This window comes from Mytilus galloprovincialis, chromosome 6 (assembly GCF_965363235.1).
Source record: "Mytilus galloprovincialis chromosome 6, xbMytGall1.hap1.1, whole genome shotgun sequence".
In the NCBI taxonomy this organism is placed as follows: Eukaryota; Metazoa; Mollusca; class Bivalvia; order Mytilida; family Mytilidae; genus Mytilus; species Mytilus galloprovincialis.
In genome coordinates, this window is record NC_134843.1 from 57,395,837 (window position 1) to 57,422,391 (window position 26,555).

The following is a 26,555-nucleotide window of genomic DNA, read 5'->3' on the forward strand; positions in this document are numbered from 1 at the left end:
TTATATAAGTGTCATCGACAATCATAACATCTCCTTGTTTTTAGTGGAAGAAGACGTCAAGTCTTCTGAAGACTTAAGGGGCTGACCTTTGGCATAGAGCCTCCGTATGCCGCATTCGTTTCGTGTATTACAATTTCATAACAACTTAGATTCCTGACACCGATTTTTACACATGATTAGGCATCTGAATCATTTAATTTGTAAATTAGGATTGAAAAACAATCACTATCGTAAATATGACCCTTTTATTTATGTAAATTATCAGATTTCATCTCATCCACATGAACGTTATTTGTTTACTTGTCACAGGATGTTTTAACTGTAGATATTTGTATTACGCATGCGTGAATTTGGTATCGGGACAACTCGCTCTGTTTACAAGTTCGCCCTTGAAGTTACGAATTTGCAATCCTGCAGACAAGAAGATTTTGTTTTTTTGTAAATAAAAAGGATATATTTCTTATTAAATTGTTGTCTTAATTCATTGTTTTCCTTTGTCATGTGAATTAGATGCCCTTCTACTCCAAATGGTTTGAATCTATTTATAAAATTATTCAAGACTCAGTTGACAAGAGCAATACGTTGCTGTTTGGAGAATGTGATTAAAATCTAAGCTCATAGAAAAAGAAATATAATAGAAACTCAATGTACCTCCTTCTGAAGAATGTATTGCAATATAAATATAAATTCCTTTTGACAAGAGAAATCTGACTTTTGTCAGAAATATTTTTTTCACATGTACAAAGGTAATCACGTGTGTCGGCCATATTGGTTTGTTTACAACTATGTGAAGAACCATGACCTAAACATAAATAGTCTCTGAAAGCGTAAACTTCAAGCAATACTATTTTATCAATCATGAATATTTTCATAAATTTAAATTTGATTATTTAAAGAAATAAAATTATAACAATTACGATTTTTGATAAGAGATTCTACACAGACATGCTTTAATCTATTTATAGCCAAATTAGTTTACCTGTGTGAAAATGTAAATAATTTGTTTACCAAACAAGTAAAGACAAACTATGGATGGAAGATAATAATTTACATAAATACTTCAGGACATTTAATTGATTTTAATAAATATAGGATTTAAAAACTGCAAGTGGAAACAAATTTATTCATTAGCTACATAATCAGCTGATAATTTTATTTCACAAACATCGTGGTGATGTTATTGATAAAAATCACTCCATCAATCCTCCAGCCCTTTCACATATTAAGCAATAGATCTACTCATTATTGTAGAATATTTAATGAATATACATTCATCGTCTTATTGAATATATCGGGTAATCAGATATTTTTAGCTGACAATCTGGGTATCCCATTGGCCGGAGTCTACTGTACTACCAAAAACATGATAAAGATAGTAAATAGTATTTTTTCACTAATTTATTGACAATTTATTGACATAATACTGGTTGTAACATATTTTATTTTTGTATTTAGGTTGGGACCCCCCACCCCACCCCCACCCCAATTATGAGTGGTGTCCCTTAAATGAGGGACTGTCCCTAAAACAAGGGGTCATTTTACTGTTGAAAAAAAATAAAGTACATTTTGAAGATTTTTATTAAACTCAAAAGTGGGAAAATTCATATTTGGAACAACTTTTCTAAATGAGGGGTCAAATTATTAAAAAAGATATAAGTTTAGAAACAACAGAAAATTCTTTTGACATGTTTTGACTATTCAGTACTTTATAGATGCATAGTTCTTGGGGTAAAGTTCATCAAATAATATGAATATAAATGACTTTTTTGGTGCTCATTTTTTACAGTGGGTTATACTGATCTTCCAGTTAGGTTAATCTCATTTGGAGTGTTGTTCCCAACCTGTTAAAGGTCCATCTTTGTGCATAATTTAAAATTGGAAATTTCAACAAGCATCTAATATTCTTACTCTGGAAAATAAACCCTGGTCTGCTAGCTTCATGTATATTTTTTCTACCGAATTAAAACTAGAATCATGCAAACAGACTTAAGAAAAAGGCATGTAAGTTAATCATACAAATATGACACTTTTTCTAGACAATCAAGATCGTGCAAAATACATCGCTAAAAATTGTAACCTTTAAAAAAAAATTTGTGCAGGACAAACCCATATGGGAATTGGGAACTTTCAAAAGTTGGCGGGTATGTAACGAGCCTTACTTTTTAAGCTCCATTTGTGGGCAATATGTTTTCTGATGAAGTTGAAATCCAATCAACTTGAAACTTAGTACACATGTGTTCCTTATGATATGATCTTCTTAATTTTACTGCCAAATTAAAGATTTTACCTAATTTTCATAGTCAACTGAACATAGAAAATGATTGTACGGATGGGAAATCCATGTACTTATGACCTTTTCTTGTTTGAAGAAAAAAAAATACATTATAACGATAATGGAACAAAGCAGCCTGGGTTAGTGGGGCTGCTTTTATGGTAATTCAAGTTACCTTTTATTCACCTTCTTCCACTTCAGAGCTATCAGCTCTTTGATTAATACACTTCACTGACTTTAGTGTAACATGAAACTTTTTTTCTTCATAAGCAATGAGAGGTCAGATTCATTTTATTGTTGAAGCAATTTTAAATAATTGTATAAATAAACCAAATTTTTCAAAATGTCTTGAAAAATTTGGTTTATTTATACAATTATAAAAAGTATGTTCCCTATTGGAATTTTGAAAACAAGCAATTTTAAATGTTGCTCTGTTTTTGATGTTTTAAAAGTAAGTTTCCCTCTTTTTTTATCAGGTCTTGTTAGTCAGAGTTTTGAACTGTCAGATCAGCCTAATTATGGTAATTGGTCCATAGTAGTAGATGCATTTGTAAGTATAATTAGCAATTTTATAATTAATGTTGGCACTATTTTAATTTTAAAACATATACTTGAAGATTTTATGTAATGTTATTTTTGTGGAATTTGAGATCAATGTCCGTAAGATCAATTTACATTCATTTTTGCAAAGTGTCTTCTGTAAAGAATTTTTGTTTTATTTTGCAACTTGACTGAAATTTTATCAGGATTTATGAAGTTAGTTTTCTATACTTATATTTTTGGTAATAAAATTTACCAAATTAAAATGTTATGACTATCATGGGTTTTTTTAAAAAGAAGGTAGACCTAGGCTGAGGGACACAACTCTTAAAAATCACTGGGAAGTTTGTGTCAAACTTTTCATAAATTTACATACTAACACTAATGCTTTTTATTTGACAAGTTATCTCCCTTATACCAGGTCTTCCAGCTGAAAGTGTGTGACAATCAAAAGATAAAAAATATTTATAAATTAAGATTTTAGATCTGCACTCTGAAGATAAAGCTGGTGGACTCTGTCAGTGACCATTCAGAAATATTTTATGTTAACCTATATTTTTCAGGGAACAAGATACAACCAGTACTTTTTAGTAGAAGAATATTGTAAGTCTAATGATATAATAAATTTTGATAGAATAGAGAGAAATACATTTTTAAATTTGATGTGTTGGTTGGAGATTTTTTTGTGGCAACTCTTTAAGTACAGTACATTTATTTGCATGAAAATGAAAGCAGACTGAAAAATTAATACTGAAAACAAAGGATATGATTATACCTACCCTCCATCCTTAACTTGGCATTTGGGACGAAGTGGTATGGGTATTTGATAAACATCCAATGAGTAAAGTATGTTCCATTAATTATAATATTTTTGTACATGCTTTTTCAGGGGATCCCAGATTTGATGTGAATGTAACAGTTAAACCATATATTATGGACAATCAGAGAACCATTGGAGGGATAGTTAATGCAAAGTAAGTCTCATTTTATACAGTATAAGGTAAACGTTATTTCCAGATACTTTTTTTTATTCTATACACCTTTTACTGACTGACTGAAAATTGCTTTATTTTTGCAGGTTCCTTATATTCATATAACTTCACTTTTGTTAATATATAGTCCTCAGTAATTATGGTAATATTCTAAAACGAAAATAATCAGATAAGTAAAGTATCGTGGCGTTTTCAAAATTTTTTACTTATACATGTTCTTGCATATTTCCGTAATTTGACATAACACTACAGGGAGATAATTCTGTAAAAATCTGCTGAACGTTTTTATCACATGCTATTGTTAAGGAAATGTAAGCTTTCTCTATAATCAAAATAAGTGTTTGTCATAATGCTATATATTTTCGTTTGAAATTTTTGCGTTTTAGTCAAAAAGTCCAATTTAATATTGTGTCAAAATTTTATGAAAATTAAACTAGCCAAATTAATTTAGATGAAGGTGTGATAACCTTAATATACATGTAACCATATGTTTGTACTCTTTATATATATAGTTTTACCACTGGTCCCCTATCATACTATATTTTTTGTTCTGTATATATATAGTTTTACCACTGGTCGTCCAACAGAAGGTAATGGAACAGTTGTTGTCAGTGTGTACCCACCAAGTTCACTTTGTTACCAGAATCCTACAGTATATTATAACAAGTCAGAAATAACTCCTGTCATGTTACGTCAAGTTTACCCTTATGTAAGTAGGACATTTATTATTTACAGTAGTTTTTAATCATACATATAATGATCTATTTAAAATACAAAAATCTCATACTGCATATTCATTTATTTTCATGGGTGCCAATTTTTGTAAATTGAGGAAAACTTGTGTTTTCTTGGATATACAATTTTTTGGTTTTTTTTCAAGTGTGCATACATCCTCATATATAATATGTCATTAATTGAACATTTTTATCCCTGGGTTCACCTGTATTCATGGAATAATCATGATTAATGTAGACACATTAACCAATTGAGAAAGAACAGAATTTTTAATTAGAAATAAGGAGATGCCAATGAGACAAAACAGCACAGCTTCAAACAGATAACTGTATCACATTATATATGTAATAGAAATTGACGCTGAAAATATCGAATAGAAATTGACGCTGAAAATCTCAAATAGAAATTGACGCTGAAAATATCGAATAGAAATTGACGCTGAAAATATCAAATAGAAATTGACGCTGAAAATATTGAATAGAAATTGACGCTGAAAATATCGAATAGAATTTTAATCGCAATAATTGATAGAAATTATAATATCAATTTAATACATGCTCATAACAGTCTAGTAGGCAAAAAGATAATTACAAAACAGAAAATTAACTTTAAGGTGTAGTAAAGGTATCTGCATATGTATGAATAGATAGAGATGTAGGCTAAACATCAATGTGACAATTGCAACAACCAAACAAATTAAAAAAAAAATAAATGCTTTTTAGTAGTCTTAACTCAAATAGATAACATTGGAATTGAAAGTAAATAAAGAGAATATTGAAGTAGAAAGAAATCCATATTTTACTGTACATTTAATAGGTAAAAGGACCAATATTCTTTGAATTTGACATGGAACAAATAAGACAAGAAGTGAGAAGGTTCTACCCACAGTGTGTCACATTAGAGGATTTTGAGTTACAGTTTAATGTCAGTATATATGACTGGTTCTTTATGATGACAGAGGAAGGCTATGCTAGTACTGTAATATTCAGTTCCAGGATAAGATTACAGTGGGTTGGAGATATTGTCAGGACATTCAAACCAGATTCTACTCTTAGTATTCAGGTATTTATATATTTTGTATGCCTCTGTCGTAGGTGCCTCCCCATCCGAATCCACGTCTGTTTGACCAGTTCATTTCTTAATTCCTGATTTTGTGTTTTACCTAAAAAAAAACTAGTCATATTTTGTCCTATAATTTAGTTCAAACATACATTGCTCATGTTTGTAGGATATAAAAAGAAGACCTATCTTTTTTTCTTTATTTTTAACCAACATTTTTCTATACATATTTGACTCTCAGAAATATCAAGTGATAAATTTGATCTGCTAAAATAAAATTTGATAGATATTCAACAAGCCAATATTGAAATTTATTAAGTGCCCCAATTATGGAGATTATAAGTTTTGTGTGTCCAAATTAGAAATAATAAGTCAAAGAATCATCTACATGAGGAATAAGGATTATTGTAGAAAATGTGATGAAACTTTTATATTTTTTGTTTTCAATCTGCAGGTGGCAGCAATGCATTTTGATGGTTCAGCGGTTAATCCTGCGAAACCTATTCACTTTATAGTAAATCCAATATCAGGTTCTACAGGATCAGTAGCCACACCAGCACCAGTAACACCCACTAATGGAATAGCAGAAATTAATTTAGCCATAACAGATAATACCATAACGGGTCTGGATATTTATGTAAGTTATAGGCATATTTTTTAGATATGAAATGCATAGCTTAATTAGTTTTATTCTTCATAAATTGATCCCAAATATGATATGTATGCTGTAAACCCAAATTATCTTTAAAGATACTTTATTTTAGCTTTCAACCCTTTTGAAACTCACTTCATGTTGATTTGTTTTTACAATTTTATATAAAGGAAGATCCAGGTTTTATGTATTCGTGACAATGTTTTTCCACTCTGGAAAAAAAATGCTTGGAAAATAAGTTGGTTTACTGTAATCTAGAATCAGCTGTTGCATTATTTAACCAATAAAAATTGATTTAGAGACACATGATTCACAGAAATTTGCATAATATATCCTCTAGTCTTTTAGTGACTGTTTTCAGTCATTTTGTGATGAAATATGGAAAATTTAGGCAATAATGTAAACTCCACTCTTTCCTATACACACAGAAATTATTATATTAGGTTGATCTATAAAACTGTCTTTAATTTATCCGTTGTGGTCAGAAATTGTTTCCCTTTATATTTGCAAGTAAATATTCTTTGTTATTACAGGCAAGATACAATAATGATCTAAATACAGAAATACAGATGAAGGCAACTCGGTACTACTCACCAAGTAACAGTTACATCACTGTGTCCACATCTACAAAGAATCCCAGTGCCAATGAATACATGATATTCCATGTTAGAACAACTAACTATATTCCTAGAATTTACTACCAGGTAATACATTGTCAAAGTTATATACAAATACAGGCAATTTATAAATATTTTGGAGGTCAGTGCAGGTTCCAGGGTTTCCGCTGGCGGTCGCCATTTTCGCAATTTGCGAAAAAATAATAATTGTGGCGATAAAAATTCGTCCTTTGCGAAAGAATTTGGCGAAAGAAATATATAAACCGATTTATTTTCCTTCATCTTGTTTATTTACTTTTTTTCGAGTTTCTCGGACTTTACCCGATCAGACAATACTCGGAATTCACCTTGACCTCATTAAGATTTAGACAGAAAATCAATAATCAGCTGATTGCATTTTATAGCTATCGACAACAAAGGACTAATTAATAAAGGTGTTGATTGAATTGTTTCACAAAATGATATGGTCAAATGGCTTCCGCTATAAATGTCACATACAGAATTTATTTACATCTTTGCGACGCACGTGTTTGAAGCAAACTTTTGACATCTCTCCCTTTAAAGATAGTTTTGAAAAGAAAGCTGTTGTTGTGACGAAAATTGTTCAAAAGCAAGAAAAATCTCCGATTTAAAACTTTAATTCTTTTATCCTTTGACTTTAATAAAGTCGTTTGAGTGACACATGCACGTGTTTCAAGCATAGTTGTACGTCTCAACTTTTTCATTTACGATGGTCAAGAAAAGAAAACTGTCGTTATGAAAAAATCTATCCAAAAGGCTGGGAACAACCCCTCGAATGAGAGTAACCCTTCAATGTAATGACTACACATGAAATGAGGGATCAATTTCATGTGATAAAAGCTTTTGTTTTGTTGTAAAAATTACTTTTTAGTACAAAAGGGCACAACAGGAAAAATATATTTATGTTACTTGGCGAAAAAAATAATAAAGTGGCGAAAAATATATTGTTTTGGCGAAAGAGGTGGCGAAAAAAATAATTGACCCAGGGGAAACCCTGAGGTTCTTTCTGCACATTGTAAAAACCAATCAATTATTATTATTTATATAAGTTATAGTTCCTCTATTTGGATTTGTGTGTTTTAGAACTCTGATTATCCTGGATTTAATGGCAAAAAAGATTATCCACAAATAAAAGTACTTGACAAATTTAAATTTTCTATTAGATTCTATGCAGAGTTTGTCTCAATTCTGATATCAAATCTGCATGTAAATGTATTTTTCGATATGTAAATCCTGGTACCACTATTTAGGTGTTGTCTTTTTACCTGTTTAATTTTTTTTTTTACTCTCGCTTGCTCTATTTAGATTGTATTTTAATCAATCTATAACATTATGGTGTTTGAACAGGTTATTGCCCAAGGAAATATCATCATTGGAGAAGAATTAGAAATGATATCTAGGAGGAAGTCATTTGCTATAGCTCTCTCTAGAGAAATGGTGCCTACAGCCAGATTAGTGGTGTACTATGTCTCAGGACAACCAGAAGAAATTGTCATGGACAGCATTAGTTTCTATGTCAGTGGGCTCCGAGCTAATCCAGTAAGTTTTGCTGTTGGATTTTTGATAAAAGTTTCCATACACACCCTCCCCCTAAAACAAATAAATGAACAAAACAAACAAAACATAAAACAAAAACAAATTAAAAAACAAAAAAAACTCACATACAAACATTCAAAAGCAAATCCCAAAAATACTAGATACCTGCCAAAAGAAAAACAGGATCTGTATTGAAGAATTTGTTTAGAACATAACTTTCATAAGAATAACATTATCAAAGGGATGTAATTCCAAATCCTGAAGTTTTGGCAGGACAAAATGAAAATAAAATTTGGTATAATTGAAAAAATAATAATGCCTTTTTGTTATTTTGAATGTTACATAAAAGAAGGAAATATCTATTTAAAACAAAAAACAACATCAAAGAAGTCTAGAGACATTGAGAATTAATTAACAGCCTTTAAAACCAATTCTCCAAATAAATAGATTTAAACTGATTTGACAACTACTATAAACAAAGTTCATAACTTTTGGACAATCAAATGAAAATATGGCAGGGTCAAACATGTTTTATGGAATTGCACTTCCAGTTGTATTAGTTAGTAGATTAATAAAACAAATATGAAAGAACATGTAATATTAGCAAATATAGACAAAGCACATGGCTCTAAAATAACAGTACAATATATAACAAAAACACAAAATGTCAAATCTTTTCTCTTTTATCTTAGGTTAAAGCAGAGGTTAATCTAGGTAAAGATTTTACCAGGGATTCAGTAGAGATTCGAGGAGAATCTGACCCTGGATCTTACATGGCTTTCTCTGCCATGCCTCTAGATATCTACAGTAGAGGAATCAATGATGGACTCACAGAATACAGGGTGAGTTGGTGTACTGGGTATTCCACAGGAGGGACTATTCTTTAAAGATAATCGAATTATTCAGGATCAACCTCATGGCAATCTCTTTGTAATCAGACTTATGACATCATTGAGATGAAAAGGACACGACAATCTTGAGATCCAAAGGTCAAGAGTATATTGAGATCCAAAGATCAGGAGAATCTTGAGATCCAAAGGTCGAGAGAATCTTGAGATCCAAAGGTCACAAGAATCTTGAGATCAGGAGGATAATTTTGCTGATAATAAATAGCATTGACATAAATTTTGTCCTAATTTTGGAAATCTAGTTGGTAATCATTGTTTCAATAACTTTAAAATAAACATAATCGATTATTGATTGAATTAATAAATGATAAATAATATTGCTATTAATTCATATAAGATTATTGAATACATTTAATTATTGTGATGTTTGTGACTGCATGTCATATTATAATGATGTATTTTTACTCTTGTAGTTGATTGATGAGTTAAATTCCTATGACGGAGACAACAGAAGAGCATGGCAACACTTGTGGAGGTTGAGTGAGACAGAGTTTGAATATAAATTCTTCACCTCTACTGGACATGGAATTGATACAACCACCACTCTTTCTGTATGTCCTAGTTTATGTTTTTTTATGTACATGCATTATGGATTTAACCATAAACATGGTAGATGTTTAATTCTACTCTAATCTTTATTGACTTAAGGATTGTTAGTTTTCTTGTTGAAAGTTGCTGCTTCTTTCCAGTCACTGTGGTTGCCACCACTGATGGCCACAATAGAGCCAATATTAATGAAAGTTGTGTTAAAGACCAACAATCAATCAAATAAATTAGCTTGACAGTGATGAGATGTAACAGACACTACTGTGGATCTATTTATTTTTGTGGATACCAACTTTCATGGTTTAAGAAATAATGAATTAACAGTACTTCCTGTTTGTCAATGAGTTGAATTTTTCAATGAGTTGAATGAGCATATTTCAACAATACTTCTGAACAGCAAGGCTTCATATTTGGTCAACAGTTTGGCAATGATTACTTTTGATCCCTTATCATCTAATGGGATCTGTAAAACAACTACTTCCTGTTTTGTTATAGTGTGGATTCATTTTGTTTCCATGGGAACCAATTTTTGTTGGATATTTGATTTCATGGTTTTGCTCTAGTCTGCATAAAAATCTATATGAATATTGTCATACTTTGAACATGTAATTTTGTCTTTTATAACTAAATCCACAATAATTGTTATCCAACAAATAATGATGAATTCACAGTACTACATTACAAGTAGGGATTAGACTTAGCATGACATTGTAGACATTATTGTTGAAAATGATCTTAAACAATGTGTGTGTCCTTGGTATCTAAATTTTTATCATCCTTGATAACAAGGCAATAACAAGAAATGTTTATGGTTTAGATTGGAACTTAATAACCAATTGTTTGTGTATTTGTAGCAATCTGGATTGGTAGCTTTGTCTGATGTCACCATCACCAGAGTTGTTAGTAAGTATATAAATACATATATTAAACCAGCCTCCCGCTGCAGAGTTTTCTCGCTGTGCTGATGACCCATTGGTGACCTTGGGCTGTTTCGGCTCTTTGGTTGATGCCTTACTCCTTTAAATCTTTCATACTTGCATGAAGGTTTCAAACTTCTTGCATTGAAATTGTAAAGGCTGCCAAAAAAAGCCTCATTGCAACCTTTTTTTGGTTGTTGGTTCCATCATGTTAATGACATCACAAATTGCCAAGGCCACCAATGTATACTTTTGTTAGAGCTTTTACTTGTGTGAAAAGACTTACATAACAAGATAAAATATATAGGACTTGCATTTAAGAGATGTTCATCTTGTAATACCAACCCTTTTATGAAAAATTAGTGTTTCAATTTTTTTTTTAACAAAATTGGATTTTACAATCATACAACTATTTCAGATCCCTGTAACTTTACAAGAGATGGCACCCTGCCTTGTTTTACCGGAGAAATCTGTTACAGTATCAACAAGACATGTGATGGACAGAAATTCTGTAGTGACTGGGCTGATGAACAAAATTGTAAGTGTTTATTCACAGTCCATTTCATAAAGAGTATAGAAAATTTTGGCATGCATATATTTTTGTGATTATTGAACAATGAATAAAAATGTGTGATTGATTATTGCGATTGTTGAACAATGAATAAAAATGTAAGTGTTTATTGACAGTCCATTTGATAAAGAGTACTGAAGATTCAAAAATTTTGGCATCCTTTATTTTTTTTGGTGATTGTTGAACAGTGATTTAAATATGTGATTAATTATTGTGTTTTTTTATCAATGAATAGAAATGTGTGATTAATTATTGCAATATCAAGAAATGGATCATACAAAACATGCAATCATAATTTTTAATGCAAGTTTTCATTTTTGGGAAAAATATCAATTTATATATGAATAAAAACATCACAAAATTCTCAAGCAAAAATTGTTTTTGTTGGGAAGGGTTTGATTTTGAGAGTGTTCTATATTTTATCTTTGAAATAATACAAATAACATTATCATTTAAAGGTCCAGTTGAGGATCCTCGTTACAACAATAGAACTGAGGGAATGATACACAGAGTTAGCAGAGTTCTTAGATTTTATGAAGACAGCGCATGGGCTTGGAAAGAGTACTTTACAAAGTAAGATTACACTAGGTCACAAAAATTACATATACTGGTAATATGTAAAGAAATTGAGTAAATAAAAATCCATTTTAAACAGCTTTTTTTTAATGATTAATAGTGTGATTTGAGGGTTTTTCTTCACCAAAACAAGGACCATTTCCTTTTATGTTAAATATGTTATTTGGGAACATCAAGGCAACACAAATATTCCTGGGTAGACTCTTGCAAACGGTCATGCATAACATATAGACATATAAGTTTCAACGCATTGGTTAATTCTCAAATATAACCAGCAAAGAAGAAATCAGGGAAATATTATTTAAGATAAATATTTAAATAAAGTATTCCATTCTTGATCCTTTTGTTTCTGTGGATCACTTTAATCACAATAAATGAAAATGTAAATAATCCTTACTTATTAATAATTTGCCATGTGATTATAGACTTTCCGAATTGATTTTCCTCTGAGTTCAGTATTTTTGTGATTTTACTTTTTCCTAAAGCAAATAAGTATATTAAAAACATAGAGATTAATACATGGCCTTTTCTATATTGGCAGGGGTATCAGTCTTGAGATGTATAGTCACAAAAACATATAGAAAAGGCCGTGTATTAATATCTTTATCCGACAATTGTTTTATGTATGGCAAATAAACAAATAAAATTACTAAAACAGTCAAAAACTGTATAAAAAAGTTAAATTATGAATCCAAAAAATACACTAAGTATCCAACAATAGCATCACTACCTCAATATTTATTTATGGTATCATTTCCTATAAAGGCATTTTGAAACATTGAAAATTTGGAAGTTTATAAGTACGCCATGTTTGTTGTACTTTAAATTGATTCATAATTATCCATTGCATTTGTTAGCAAGTACTAAACTATCATCATTACAAAAATCTAAATTATTGGATTTAGCCAAGTTAACATCAAGTTTTTCAATAACAGCTTGTTCTGTACAAACAGAATTACCACTGGATCCAATACACCTTATCGCTATTTGAACGTCTTACATGTAACTGGACATCAAAAAGTTCCAGTAAATTTTGATGTCATCATAAAAATACATCTGACATCACAATGGAAAAGTAAACATACGATACCGGAAATACCAGAAGTAACTTGCACGAGAGGCACTATTATGGGTTTTGTGCACGAGATGCCCCTTATATGGGTTATCAGCCTGATGGGAAATTATGGCTTGTGTACTTCCGTTCATTATACATATGTAAAAGCTATCATATCAATGCTAAGTATATGATAAATGCCAATATAACCCTTTTAACATTGACATTCTTTATGATAAGTTCCTGGCTCTTAACATATGTGTAATGTATTTTCCAGACCAGACAGGAAAGTGCAGTTCAGGGTCCACCCTCCAAAATACCCTCTAACCTGGATGATAAATGGTATTGCTGTTAGTAGGAGCTTAGGACTGGGAGTTATGAGCAAACCTATAAGGGTAAGTATTGAAATAAACCATTGCATAATTTGGAATTTTTGGATAAAGCAGACACTGGTTTGACAATGAGCTTCTTATTTAGATGTAACAATTTGCAAATATAATTTTTTAAATAGCCAAATAACTTAATGGTTAGGAAAAGGTGTTAACTAATATTTCAATATAACACTTATTTCTGATTTCTTCAATTTAATTTTCAGTATGATGCCACTAGATTTATGTACATGATAGTAGAAGCCCCAGATATTGTGGTCCGTGGTGAGCATGTTGGTGTAAGGGTAACAGTATTCAACTACTGGCCTGGTGATAATTTCATTGAAATTTTAGTGACAATGAAAGGATCTCCACACTACGATTCATTGCTTGTTGGTGATGAAGGATATGTTGATTCCAGAAATCCACTGCGGCACCCTGGAGATCATCAGACTATCGTATTTGTAAGTTACTTATAAAAATTACAATATGTAAGAATAAAGAAGCTATGATATGATTGCCAATGAGAAAACTATCCACCAGAAACCTAATGACTAGATGTTAGCAATACATCATCTTTTAAATTACTACAAATTGATTTGTATTAGAACTTTGTAAATTTGTGACATAAGAGTTATTCCCTTTTCTATGAGGATGAGTTTGAATTGAAGAATATTTGAGGTTTTCTTCAGTGAAACAACAACACAATTACACAAATGTCTAAATAACATCTAGAGAGCAACATTAAGACACATCAGACATCCACAAGGTTTCTGGCTAGGGACAATTTATGAATGACGCTGCTTTGCTGCAAAAAATATCCATTAATCAATGATCAACAGTTCTTGTGTGTCAGTAAAATATAATATTAATGAATATGAATATGAAATTTTAACTTTTGTTTTACTTTTAGTCAAATTCACAGATAAAGCTGGAATTATTTTTTATATGATAGAGTAGAATTGATCTTTGCCAAACAAATGGCTAAAATGTTAAGGGTTTTGGTGGTAATTGATCTTGATAAAAACTTACAAGACAATTTGAGATCAAACTAATTAATATTCTTTTTTTTTAGTTGGAACCTGGAACTTCAAAGGATATTTTTATGCCAATTATGCCAAACATTGTGATGGGCAGCTTCAACATCTCTTTAGAATGCTGGTCATTTATGGATAGAGATTTCTTCCATAAGACTATTTATGTTAAGGTAAGTACTGTAAAAGTTTATTCATGTTTTAAAAAAATAAGTTTATTCATGTAAAAAAAAAGTAAGTTTATTCATGTTAAAAAAAGTAATTTTATTAAAAAGGTAAGTTTATTCAGGTTAAAAAAGTGTGTTTATTCATGTTAAAAAAGTAAGTTTATTCAGGTTAAAAAAGTAAAGTTTATTCATGTTAAAATAAGTAGGTTTATTCATGTGAAAAAAGTAAGTTTATTCATTTAAAAAATGTAAGTTTAATCATGTTAAAAAAAGTAAGTTTATTCATGATAAAAAAAAAGTAAGTTTATTCAAGTTCAAAAAAAGTTTGAAACAAATTAATTTGATAACATTTTTTTGGATAAATTTTGTGATACATTAGCCATTTAGGATAGCAGCTGAGTATAAGCCATACTTACTACATTACAAGAGGAAAGCTTGCATTGTTAACATCTCCTTCTAAAAGTCATTGTGTTCATAAATCTTCAATTTATGTACTATTGAAATCTAATAGAATTAAAAAATGAAAGCATGAATCAGATTATTTTAGTTGCTTAGTATGTCTTATATGTTGGTAAATAAACTGTACTTGTCACTCAAGGAATTAATAATATAATAAGTCAAATATGTTTTATTAAAAATTTTAATATGATTTTTTTACAGGCTGACGGTGTAGAGAATTATTATCACACCCCATATTTGATTGATTTGATTAGATACAGTTCTATCAAAATCCCAGAATTGAAAGTAAATGTTTCTGACAAGTTTATAGAACCTGAAGTTAGAGAACATTTGTATGTTCCTGGGTCAGAGAAAGCTGTACTGACATGCTTTGGTAAGTTTACCACATTGTGTAGTATAAAATACAGCATTTTTAGAAATGTGAATTAGATTAAATCAGAAGTGAAATTTTTTTCAACATGGAACAATTTTGATTATTGCTTGAATAGACAGAAATACTGCGTCAAGGTTGATAAGACGATAAATGTAAAAGTAAGAAGATGTGGTATGATTGCCAAAGAGACAACTCTCCCATCAGCACTATGAAGAACACAAATTAACAAAAATAATAATGATGGATGGCTGTTTTACATAACGTGGCAAATTAAATGCATATTCAGATAGAGAACATTTTTATGCTATATTGATATGAACATTGCATTGTACTTGATTTTGAACATTAAGACACACACTTTATTCAAACAATATTTAAAATCTTTTGTTCATGCAAATAATTGTTTTTTCGGTTAAAATTGCCTATTATTATTTTGAATTCTTTGTTATGCAGGTGATGTTGTAACCCCAGGTTTTTTCACCCAGTTCCCTACAGCAGAAGACATCATGCGCAGGCCATATGGTGGTGGTGAAATGAACATGTTTAACTTTGCATACAATCTTATAACTCTCAAGTTTAAGAAAAATAACCAGCAGCTACCAAATGACATCTTGAGAAGGACACTTGGATATATGAATATTGGTAAGACCATTAAACTAGTGTTGCACCATGCAATAAGACAATTATTATAAAGTGACGTCATAGTGTTTTATCAATAAATGCCGTCCAAAAACTGAATAAATTTGTTCAGTTTGTGGCAAAAAGTTAAAACTTTTAAAAAGAATTATATATGGTGAAATTCAAAGATGCAATGATGGAATTGTAATTAAAAAAACTGTGCCAAAAAACACAAAAAAACACACCATTATAAATAGTGATAATAATTAACGTGGTTGCAATCAATTCTCTAACAAATTATGACAAAGTAAGTGACTTATGCAACAACTGATTTAAATTAGAAATATTTTGGTAAAGAAAATCACACCAAAAATTTAAGGATAGGATCTGAGTGAGGGATGAACAGGAAACCTGAAATTTACCTATTTTGTTCGACTGTACTTTTATTTTACTACAGTAAACACTCTACTGGAACACTTAACTTATGATTTGTTTTTGTGACAAGAGCTTCTAAAGCCAGTATTTAAATTTAAAGGCTTGTTTAACATATGATGATTGTAAAATTTGTTTTGTTTTAGCCCTACAGAGACAGCTGAGTTACATGAATGACGATGGATCATTTAGTATGTTTAGGGATGATGAGGCTCCTAGCATATGGTAGGTTTAGTCTGTTTGAACAACATTAACATGTAATGAATTAAGGATGATAGTTTGTATGAAAATGAAATTTAAAAAAATGGGGATTGATAGTTCAGAGTGTTCCAACTATATGTCCCCATTCAAATGCTTTGATCGGCAAAAAAAGGGGGGTTCCAACCACCGGAACCCCCCCTGGATCCACCAATGATAATGATTTAATTCTGAAATTACAGCCTGATTTTTATTTAGTATAAAACATTGTCTTTAAAATCTGTTTGAAATACTTTAAAAAGAGGTGTATAAAATTGGTCAACATTCTTTTATGGCATTATTCTTGGAAAATGCAAATTTTGGATGAATGCATATTTCATATAATTTATTGGCTAACAAATTTTCTACATAGTATCAGAATCTTGAAATTCTACAATATTTGATATATATCTGTTTACAGGTTGACTGCATTTGTTGCCAAAACGTTTCAGGAAGCTCGATTTGGAGAGTGGGAGAAAGACATGTTTATCCCTATTGAGTTATTGAACAAGATAGCTTTGTATCTCTGTAGTCAACAGAACAATGTCACTGGGGAATTTATGGAAAGCAAAGCTCCTATTTATGACAGAACTTATGTAAGTTGTATAATTCATCGTCTCCTACCACACTTTGAGGGAGGGACGAAATGTTGGAAACTTTTCATCTGTCTTCTGAAAGTGGCATTACAGATAAAAAAAACTAATCAACTAGGTAACAGTGACATTCTGCTGCTGCATAGCAATCATTTTTAGCATTTCTCATAAGATACTGTATAAAAATTCAAAGTTAGTGATGAAATAAGGTCTGTGAACTTGCATTTTAAAAGTTAAGAATTTTGTCTCTGGATTTTTTACATGTCTGGTAATTATTGAATCCTATAGAATATGGAGAAACTGAACTTAATAGAAATAATTTTAACAACAAACAATACAGATGCTTTGTTTAAGACTCATATTTAGAAAAATATACATAATATGAGAGTTGAATGTAAAAACACAGTGCATTTATTCAAAACTATATAAGAAATAATAATGGGAGTAACAAACTATATGTTTTGAGATGTCTGTTTGATAAATGTATGATTTTACTTACTATAGATTTTGTTTTATTATAGGGACATCTTAAAGAGATGCAAACCCAACAGTTGATGGGACATCCAGTACCCTTAACATCTTATGTTCTTATTGCACTTTATAAATTGAAGGATGCTTCAGGGGTAAGTCTTAGTTATTAAGTATGCTCCAGATTTAGTTTTTATTCACTCCTCAATAAATGAGGTACTGCTTCAGGGGTAAGTCTTAGTTATTAAGTATGCTCCAGATTAGTTTTTATTCACTCCTCAATAAATGACGTACTATGATATACTGCAGTTGTTTTTTCATCCACAGTTTTTCTTCCAACACAGTAACTCCCAGTTTCATAGCTTTGACCAAATTTCAATAAAATTGAACATAATCTAACATGAAACATAAATTTCAGTCTGTATTGCTCATTTTGAGATCAATAGAATTAAGTCAACCTGTAAAAAGATATATGTGAAATATCGTAACAATTAAAAATACTGATACTGATTGAAAAAATATTGAGTAAGAATTGTGATTGAATCAAAACACTGTATCACATAATTGTTGACATATAAAAAAGGTCAAATTAGCTTCAATATATCAGAAACAGAATATGTTTGGTTTAACCAATAGTAATTTAACATATTGAATATGATTTTAATTTAGGATGCCCAGAGTTGTATAACAAAGGCAGCACAAAGAGCATCAGAGTATTTGTCCAAGAGAGCGACAGAAATTGGTGAATCCCAGGAAGTATTTCATATGGCAATATCAGCTTATGCACTGTCTCTGAGTCAACAAAACAGTCAGACGTTATATAATAAACTGATGGATCAAAAGCGATCAGGTAAATACATATACAGTAGGAATGACATTATTTTTGTTAACATTATTACTGATTAGTTACTTGTAACCTACCGAATTAGACTATTTACCGGATTTGTTATCACATAAGCAACACGACGGGTGGAGCAGGATCTGCTTACCCTTCCAGAGCACCTGAGATCACCCCTAGTTTTTGGTGGGGTTCATGTTGTTTATTCTTTAGTTTTCTATGTTGTGTCATGTGTACTATTGTTTGTCTTTCATTTTTAGCCATGGCGTTGTCAGTTAATTTTCGATTTATGAGTTTAACTGTGGTATCTTTCATCTCTCTTTTGTACAGTATAGGGTTAGAATTCTTTTTATGAAAATTGATTTCTGATTGGTTACTTTACTTGTAAATTAGGAATTATTTTTTGTAACATGATTCCTGATTAATTACTTTGTAAAAATGAGGAGATGTGGTATGATTGCCATATGAGACAACTATCTACAAAAGTTCAAATGAAGTGGAAGTAAGCAACTATAGGTAACGATTCAGCCTTCAACAATGAGAAAAACCCATACTATATAGTTAACCGTAAAAAGCTCAACATGAAAAGTCTTTTCTTGAGCAGTACAGCTGAATTTTTTTTGTGTAATAAAATTTCTGATTTGTAAATTATCAGCAAAAGAAACATCAATATGCCCCAAGAACAACATGATTAAACTATTATTATTATGGAAATTGAAAATGATGAAAGAGAATTTTGTCAAATCCATAATAATCATCACACAAATGTATTTTCAGGTAAAGAAACCTATTTTGCTGACGATGTAGTCCGTGACAATCCATCCACCTTTATAAACACAGTCCGATACCTTCTACCCAGACTGCCTCTGGTTAATGATGGATATGCTGTTCAGAGTACTGCCTATGCTTTGTTGGCTTACATGAATCATGAAAAAAATCAACAGTCCAGTAACACTAAGCAGGAACGTGACTCCATGATGAGGTGGCTTCAGTTTATGAGGAATTATTTTGGTGCTTTTGCATCCACTCAGGACACACTGGTTGCTATGGAAGCACTGAGTGAATTCACCAGGATTGATCCAAACAGAAATGTATTCAACATGCAAATACAGCTGCAGTCGTCTGCTACTCATGGCTGGATGAAATACCTGTATCTACTGAAGGATAATTATACCAATACACAACAGGCATCGGTAAGATATACACATTTTATATCCCAATGTTTAAAAGATTTAATTTTGGCTTATTTATGGTACCACTATGTTAAAATAATTTGATTAAATACACATTTTATATGCTAATGTTAAAAAAATCAAAATTTAGGCTTCACTTATTGGTAAACAAATATACAAATTTAGGCTTTATTTTTGTTTTCGATTATTTTGCAATATGAGTGTATGTAAAACATTTTACCAATACATCAAAAAGAACATTTCTACAGCCATGATACTTTAATAATGATGATAATTTTTTGCTATTGGTCTTTTCCATGTGATATAAGTTGATGTTTGATTAAATTCTGATTTTACCACAATTTTGCATTTTCCAGATTCCTAATGTATATGGTCAAGCCTCAGTCACTGCTTTAGGTATTGGGAGAGCTATGTTGCAGGTTTGTTGATATATATTTCATTTTTTTGAATTTTTTCCACAAATGAATATCAGAGCTCAAAAAATGTCTATTGAAACTTGATAATATAAAAAAGAAGATGTGGTATGATTGCCAATGAGACAACTATCCACAAAAGACCAAAATGACACAGACATTAACAACTATAGGTCACCGTACGGCCTTCAACAATGAGCAAAGCTCATACCGCATAGTCAGCTATAAAAGGCCCCGATAAGACAATGTAAAACAATTCAAACGAGAAAACTAACGGCCTTATTTATGTAAAAAAATGAAGGAAAAACAAATATGTAACAAACAAATTTTGTTGTATCAAATAACGTAAAAAGTGCAAGGAAGTATCTCATTCTTCATATTTTCTCTATGTTTTGGATCAACATCATTGACACCGTCTTGACACGACCTTTGTCAGAAGTGAAATTACACAATTATTTCATGTGAAATTATTAGTTTTTACTTGACTTGGAAATCACAGTATCTCAATGCAACCAATATGATAAGTTTTACTTATTGTCTGACTGACAGCAAAAAAGTTTTTAATTCACATTTTTAAATTATTTTGTTTAGCTGACAACAACAGTAAATGTAGAATGGGAAGAGAAAGTTCGGGAAACAGTTGACTTTCAAACATTCTACGATCTCTATCTGGATGATGAACCCAAATTTAGTGGCAGGAATAATTCTATCTTGACTCTTCATCCTTGTGTCAGGTATGCTACCTTTTGTTAGAGCAAAGAGAGAGAGGTCCAATAAAACATGTAACACAAATGCTAAAACTATAAGGTGAAAAGACTAGTGAAACTAAAAACACAGTTGTATTCTAATCAATTTTATTATATTTGATATAACTTAAACTAAATAAAATATGCTTTTCAGTTGTGGTAGTTATCCCTTTATTTTCCAGAATGATGTACGTAGCTCCATTTGCAATAGTGCTTCTCCTTCCTATGTTTTTCTCTATGGATTCATTTGTTTTTGTTGGTATAGAAAAAATAAATTTTAAAGAAAGATTATATTTTCTGTATAATTTTTGTCATGTTTTTGATAATAAAAAAAAATTGCCAATAGATGACATTTTAATTGTCTGTTATAGTTGGGTGTATCAAACCAGAAGTAAACAAGCTGGACTAAGTGTGTTAGAGATAGACGTACCCTCTGGTTATGTTGTGATGAATCATACCCTGAGGAATATAGTACGACAAGGAGTACCTGCTAATCTGAAGAGAGCAGAGTACTATGCCAGGAAAGTCGTCCTGTATTTTAGTTATGTAAGTATTTGAAAAAGAAAAAAATGTTTAGCAGTATATTGAATTGAAGTTCATGTCTTCAGACCATTTGGAATATTGAATCGATTAATAGGTTTAACTTTTATAGGATATTCAGTAAAATAGGGTCTGATTTCAAAAACTAATTTTGATAAATAGGTAATAGGCTGAGGTAAAGAAAGAAGAAGAGCTTATTGAAATTTATGCAATTGGATTCCTGACATATTTTCAAATTTAAATTTAGTTTTAATCGGGTCAATTAAAATATATTGAATGTTAGTTCAGGTGAATTAATCAGTTAAATTTGACGGAAATTGAAAAGTATAGAATATTTAATTCTTTATTGGAAAAAAAGAGAGAAGAAAACATTGGGGCAGGGGGGCAATTGGAAAATCATAAGTAAAAAAAATAACCTAATGGCCAAAAATAAAAAAGATTAAGAGGCAAAGAACGATAACGAACAAAACATGTTAAACATTAAATGGATTGTTCCTAAAACTGAAAAATAAGTAAAAAAGTTGCACTAGGCATGAGTGAATATATATATATATATGAATTTGTTGAGAAAATCAGCATGCATGAAGAAGTCATGCTTAATGAATTTTTACTAAATTTTCAGCTGGATAACAGTAAGACTTGTGTGAAGTTTGATGCGTACAGATGGTACCCTGTAGCTAACATGACTATTCAGAATAGGATGAGAGTATACGATTACTATGAACCAGGTATGTACTTTTTAAATTACTACTAGATAAACCAGTTTGTGTGCCATCAACTGATCACCTGTCAAATAAAGATAAAAAGATATGGTATGATTGCTAATGAGACAACTCTCCACCAGAGACAAAAAGATGCACTAGAAGTTTATTCTTTTTGCTTGTTTTAGTCAAATTTTTAGTAATTTTAGCTATTGATTGAATATTAGTATAGGGATGAAAATTGCATGCTGGACATACAAAATCCTTAAATTCTGTGTACAATAATAATAGATTGTAGCAATATTGATAAAATATAGATTCTACCACTGCATCGAGTTTTGGTGGTAGAATTTGTTTCTCTAATGATTTTTAAACAATATGCAGGCAAACGTATTCCTTCTTTTCGAATGATCTGCAAAAAGATGTGTTCTTTCTATGTGACGTCATCAGGCATGGTACCTTTTTTCATGCCGTCACAATAGGAAATTTAGAGGAAAGCAAGAAAACTCGACGTCATAATCGGATTTTAACCAATGAAGAACTAAAATCAAACGAACCACACATTGATTAAATTTTGTTATACAATGGGCACGGAAGGGATAAATTGACGAAGAGTTAGAGAAGATATTTCACCTTGTAACCATGTATATATATATATATATATATATATATAATGTTGACTTGAAACTTTTTCTTTGAGCACTATTATAATGCATATGAATTTTTTGTTTTGTCTTTTCCAGGAATGCATAGGACAAGATTCTACACAACTTATGATTTATTCAACTTGAATATTTGTTATGTGTGTGGTTCGTACCAGTGTCCATATTGTCCATTCTTCAATGTCGCAACAGTGATAAAGGCAACATTTACATCGATAACACTTTTCCTTGGATTCATTGTAAAACATTATCTATCAAGAGTGACTTAGCAGTGTCAGTCCTGTAACAGAATGTCTTCTCATTGTTATTGTTTTTTAATATTGATATATCTCAGAAATTACTGTTATGCATAAAAATATACAAAAAGGACTTCATTATGTACATATATGAATTCATCATTTCTCAAACTGTCCATTCCTTATAATTCATTGAACACTTCTTTTTGTTGACTTTATGAAACATAATTTGAAATCATATATTTGTAAACTAACCCTGTGATTCATACCAAATGTTATGCAATGGAAGATTTTTTTTTAAATTCAAAGGTTGTTATATTTGTGTCTTTATTATATTTGTGCTATTAATTCAAGACTCATAATTCTCAGGTAAAACTGCTTCCGAGAAATTTTGGCTAAACTTTTTTATTGCTTGCATAGGTGAAATTATAAAAAAAGAATAATGAATTTGGGTGTTTAATGTAAATTTATATGTATTCTAGGATATTTGAAAATAGACCTCAACCCCCCTCTTCAGAGTTAAATGGTAGTCCTCTAAGTTTTTTTAAATGAGCACATACATGTAAGAGATATAATTGTAGTCGTGGGAAATTTGTATAACCAAGATAATAGATATACATATGGAAATCTAGAATTCCAAAAGATGTACATATTATAAATTGTTTCGCCTTAATCAAATACTACATTACATGATTGTTTATGATGTTACATTCATCAATTAAAGGTTAGTGATAGATATCAAACATATCATATTCTTGTGACATTCCATTTTTTACAAGCATTTGCAGTTTTGTATCATATTTTTTAAATGAATTTATTTTGAAATTATTGAAACACATTACATTTCTTTTATATATATTTCATATTATAATTTTGACTTGAATTTACTTTACAAAATATGATAATCAAAGTGATTTTTTAGCATGGAATCTTTTCCACATTCCTAACATTCCAATATTGAGAGGCATTGTCTGCATATCTATATTGATGAATTATAAAATGGATTCTTTTATTGGACACAAAATTATTTTAAATTTTTATATATTAAAGGTCTCTTTTATAGAAAATATTATTCATCCCCTGACCAGGGACTACAATTCCATTGCTGAAGTGTTGATCTTGTTTAGAAGGCATTTTTTCTTTACTAAGGTTGTACCTTGAATACTTCTGTCATTGTAAGAAAAGCAGCAATGTTGTTTTGGTTTGATTCATAACTTCTTCTATTTAAATTGTCATATATGTGCTGATTGAGTGATTACAAATAACATATATATATATTTATGTTTGAGGATTACACATTTTGTATATATTGTAGATATCATTTTGTATATATTAAACCTTTAATCATTTGAACTTTAAAAAAAAGGTACCAAAGGTACAAACAGATTGATTACTAAAAGACTATTTCATGAATGAATTCACATGCCTTGATTTGAGTAATACATCCACTGATCAGTCTTAATTTCAACAATATAAGAGGATACAAATGTACATCCTCTTTAATTTTTGTGGTGTGTTATCCCTCATTTTGTTAATTTTGGAACAAAATGAAAGTTGACAGGAAAAAAGTAATGACATCAGAAGAGTAAGTTGGTACAAAATTATGAAGGTTTCTGCAAATTTTGAATTACAAACCCAAAAACATTGATTTTGCTGTATAATAAATCTCTATTTCATTGAGAATATGAAAAACCACTTTTCAGTGCCATATTATATTTGTTCTTTTCCCCTATGTATATATATCTTCATATCTGATGTATAAATGTGCTGTAATTTCAGAGTGCTTTCATTATCCTTACAAAGCGTTATCCAGAAGTTTAGTGTAGTTAATGTCGCATAAAACCATGCAAGTACAAAGGTTACAGAGAAGTTAAAAACATTCATATAAAAGATGGAAATGGCATACATGTGTAATACATTTTTGTTTACCAGATTAGAATTTCATTTGTTTAATAGCATATTGATATTACTGTTTCCCTCGCATAAATTTATTTCTGAAAAATGCAAAAAGGCATGTCAAAATACATTAAAGCATAATCTGGATAATTTTTTATGGAGATGAAACATACATTTGTATCCTTTAATTTCCATATTAACATTTGTATAGCAAATATTGAGGACATATCACACATCAGCATTTGCAAAATGAAATTTCATAATAAATGACATTCCATATTGTACATTTTTCATTTGTAGAAATGACATTTAATTGATTTTATTTTAAACCTTTTACGTAAATCTAGTTTTTGTAATTACTATACATATGTAAAATTGTAATAAAAAAAGATGTTTTTATACATTTAATCAACATTCCTTAATATAATGGAAATAAATATTTTAATAATGATGAACTTGTTTCGTTTGTTATTTATTGCCTAAGCTTATACAGATAAAAGAGGATGTGGTATGAGTACCAATGAGACAACTCTCCATCCAAGTCACAATTTGAAAGAAGTAAATCATTTTTTTCTTAAAACAAGTCAGAATTTTAGCAGGTTCTAAGAAATCCAATTCTGATTGTATGCTGTTGTATGCTGTGATTGCCTGAGAATTCACCTGCTTTATATTCTTAAAATATTATTAAAATATTATGCTGATCTCTTAAATTTTTGCTTGAATGTTTCTCTGCTGTCTTCCATAATCTGTTATCTACAGGCCCTTTTAGTCTTGCAGTGGCTGATTGTATTGAAATGCTGAATCAGTATAATTCAATTCATTTTTAGCTCACCTGTCCCGAAGGGACAAGTGAGCTTATGCCATCACTTGGCGTCCGTCGTCGTCCGTCGTCTGTCGTCTGTCGTCCGTCGTCTGTCGTCGTCTGTCGTCGTAAACTATTTCAAGAATCTTCTCCTCTGAAACTACTGGGCCAAATACTTTCAAACTTTAACTGAATGTTCCTTAGGGTATCTAATTTATAAATTGTATCCGAAGTTTTGATCTATCAACAAACATGGTCGCCATTGCTAAAAATAGAACATAGGGGTCAAATGCAGTTTTTGGCTTATAACTCAAAAACCAAAGCATTTAGAGCAAATCTGACATGGGGTAATATTGTTTATCAGGTCAAGATCTATCTGCCCTGAAATTTTCAGATGAATCAGACAACCCGTTGTTGGGTTGCTGCCCCTGAATTGGTAATTTTAAGGAAATTTTGCTGTTTTTGGTTATTATCTTGAATATTATTATAGATAGAGATAAACTGTAAACAGGAATAATGTTCAGCAAAGTAAGATTTACAAATAAGTCAACATGACGGAAATGGTCAGTTGACCCCTTTAGGAGTTATTGCCCTTTATAGTCAATTTTTAACCATTTTTCGTAAATCTTAGTAATCTTTTACAAAAATCTTCTCCTCTGAAACTACTGGGCCAAATACTTCCAAACTTTAACTGAATGTTCCTTAGGGTATCTAGTTTGTAAATTGTATCCGAAGTTGTGATCTATCAACAAACATGGTCGCCATTGCTAAAAATAGAACATA

At 30.5% G+C, this 26,555-nt stretch overlaps 1 protein-coding gene across 2 annotated transcripts in view; it reads left to right on the top strand.

Annotated features, from left to right (window-relative positions):
- The window catches only part of LOC143079953 (CD109 antigen-like), a 29,808-nt gene extending 4,383 nt beyond the window's left edge, over positions 1 to 25,425 (top strand). For both annotated transcript variants that reach the window (XM_076255580.1, XM_076255581.1), the window contains exons 7-34: positions 2,749 to 2,822; positions 3,376 to 3,415; positions 3,702 to 3,786; positions 4,369 to 4,513; positions 5,356 to 5,601; positions 6,053 to 6,235; positions 6,784 to 6,954; positions 8,236 to 8,427; positions 9,117 to 9,266; positions 9,746 to 9,883; positions 10,733 to 10,781; positions 11,214 to 11,333; positions 11,825 to 11,939; positions 13,274 to 13,391; positions 13,592 to 13,828; positions 14,440 to 14,571; positions 15,226 to 15,397; positions 15,851 to 16,039; positions 16,594 to 16,672; positions 17,106 to 17,280; positions 17,799 to 17,900; positions 18,415 to 18,595; positions 19,361 to 19,776; positions 20,133 to 20,195; positions 20,781 to 20,923; positions 21,307 to 21,481; positions 22,098 to 22,203; positions 22,920 to 25,425. In XM_076255580.1, the coding sequence (XP_076111695.1) occupies positions 2,749 to 2,822; positions 3,376 to 3,415; positions 3,702 to 3,786; positions 4,369 to 4,513; positions 5,356 to 5,601; positions 6,053 to 6,235; positions 6,784 to 6,954; positions 8,236 to 8,427; positions 9,117 to 9,266; positions 9,746 to 9,883; positions 10,733 to 10,781; positions 11,214 to 11,333; positions 11,825 to 11,939; positions 13,274 to 13,391; positions 13,592 to 13,828; positions 14,440 to 14,571; positions 15,226 to 15,397; positions 15,851 to 16,039; positions 16,594 to 16,672; positions 17,106 to 17,280; positions 17,799 to 17,900; positions 18,415 to 18,595; positions 19,361 to 19,776; positions 20,133 to 20,195; positions 20,781 to 20,923; positions 21,307 to 21,481; positions 22,098 to 22,203; positions 22,920 to 23,107 (4,184 nt within the window). In that variant the 3' untranslated portion in view covers positions 23,108 to 25,425. The remainder of the gene's footprint in view (positions 1 to 2,748; positions 2,823 to 3,375; positions 3,416 to 3,701; positions 3,787 to 4,368; positions 4,514 to 5,355; positions 5,602 to 6,052; positions 6,236 to 6,783; positions 6,955 to 8,235; positions 8,428 to 9,116; positions 9,267 to 9,745; positions 9,884 to 10,732; positions 10,782 to 11,213; positions 11,334 to 11,824; positions 11,940 to 13,273; positions 13,392 to 13,591; positions 13,829 to 14,439; positions 14,572 to 15,225; positions 15,398 to 15,850; positions 16,040 to 16,593; positions 16,673 to 17,105; positions 17,281 to 17,798; positions 17,901 to 18,414; positions 18,596 to 19,360; positions 19,777 to 20,132; positions 20,196 to 20,780; positions 20,924 to 21,306; positions 21,482 to 22,097; positions 22,204 to 22,919) is intronic.
- The last annotated feature ends 1,130 nt before the right edge of the window (positions 25,426 to 26,555 follow it).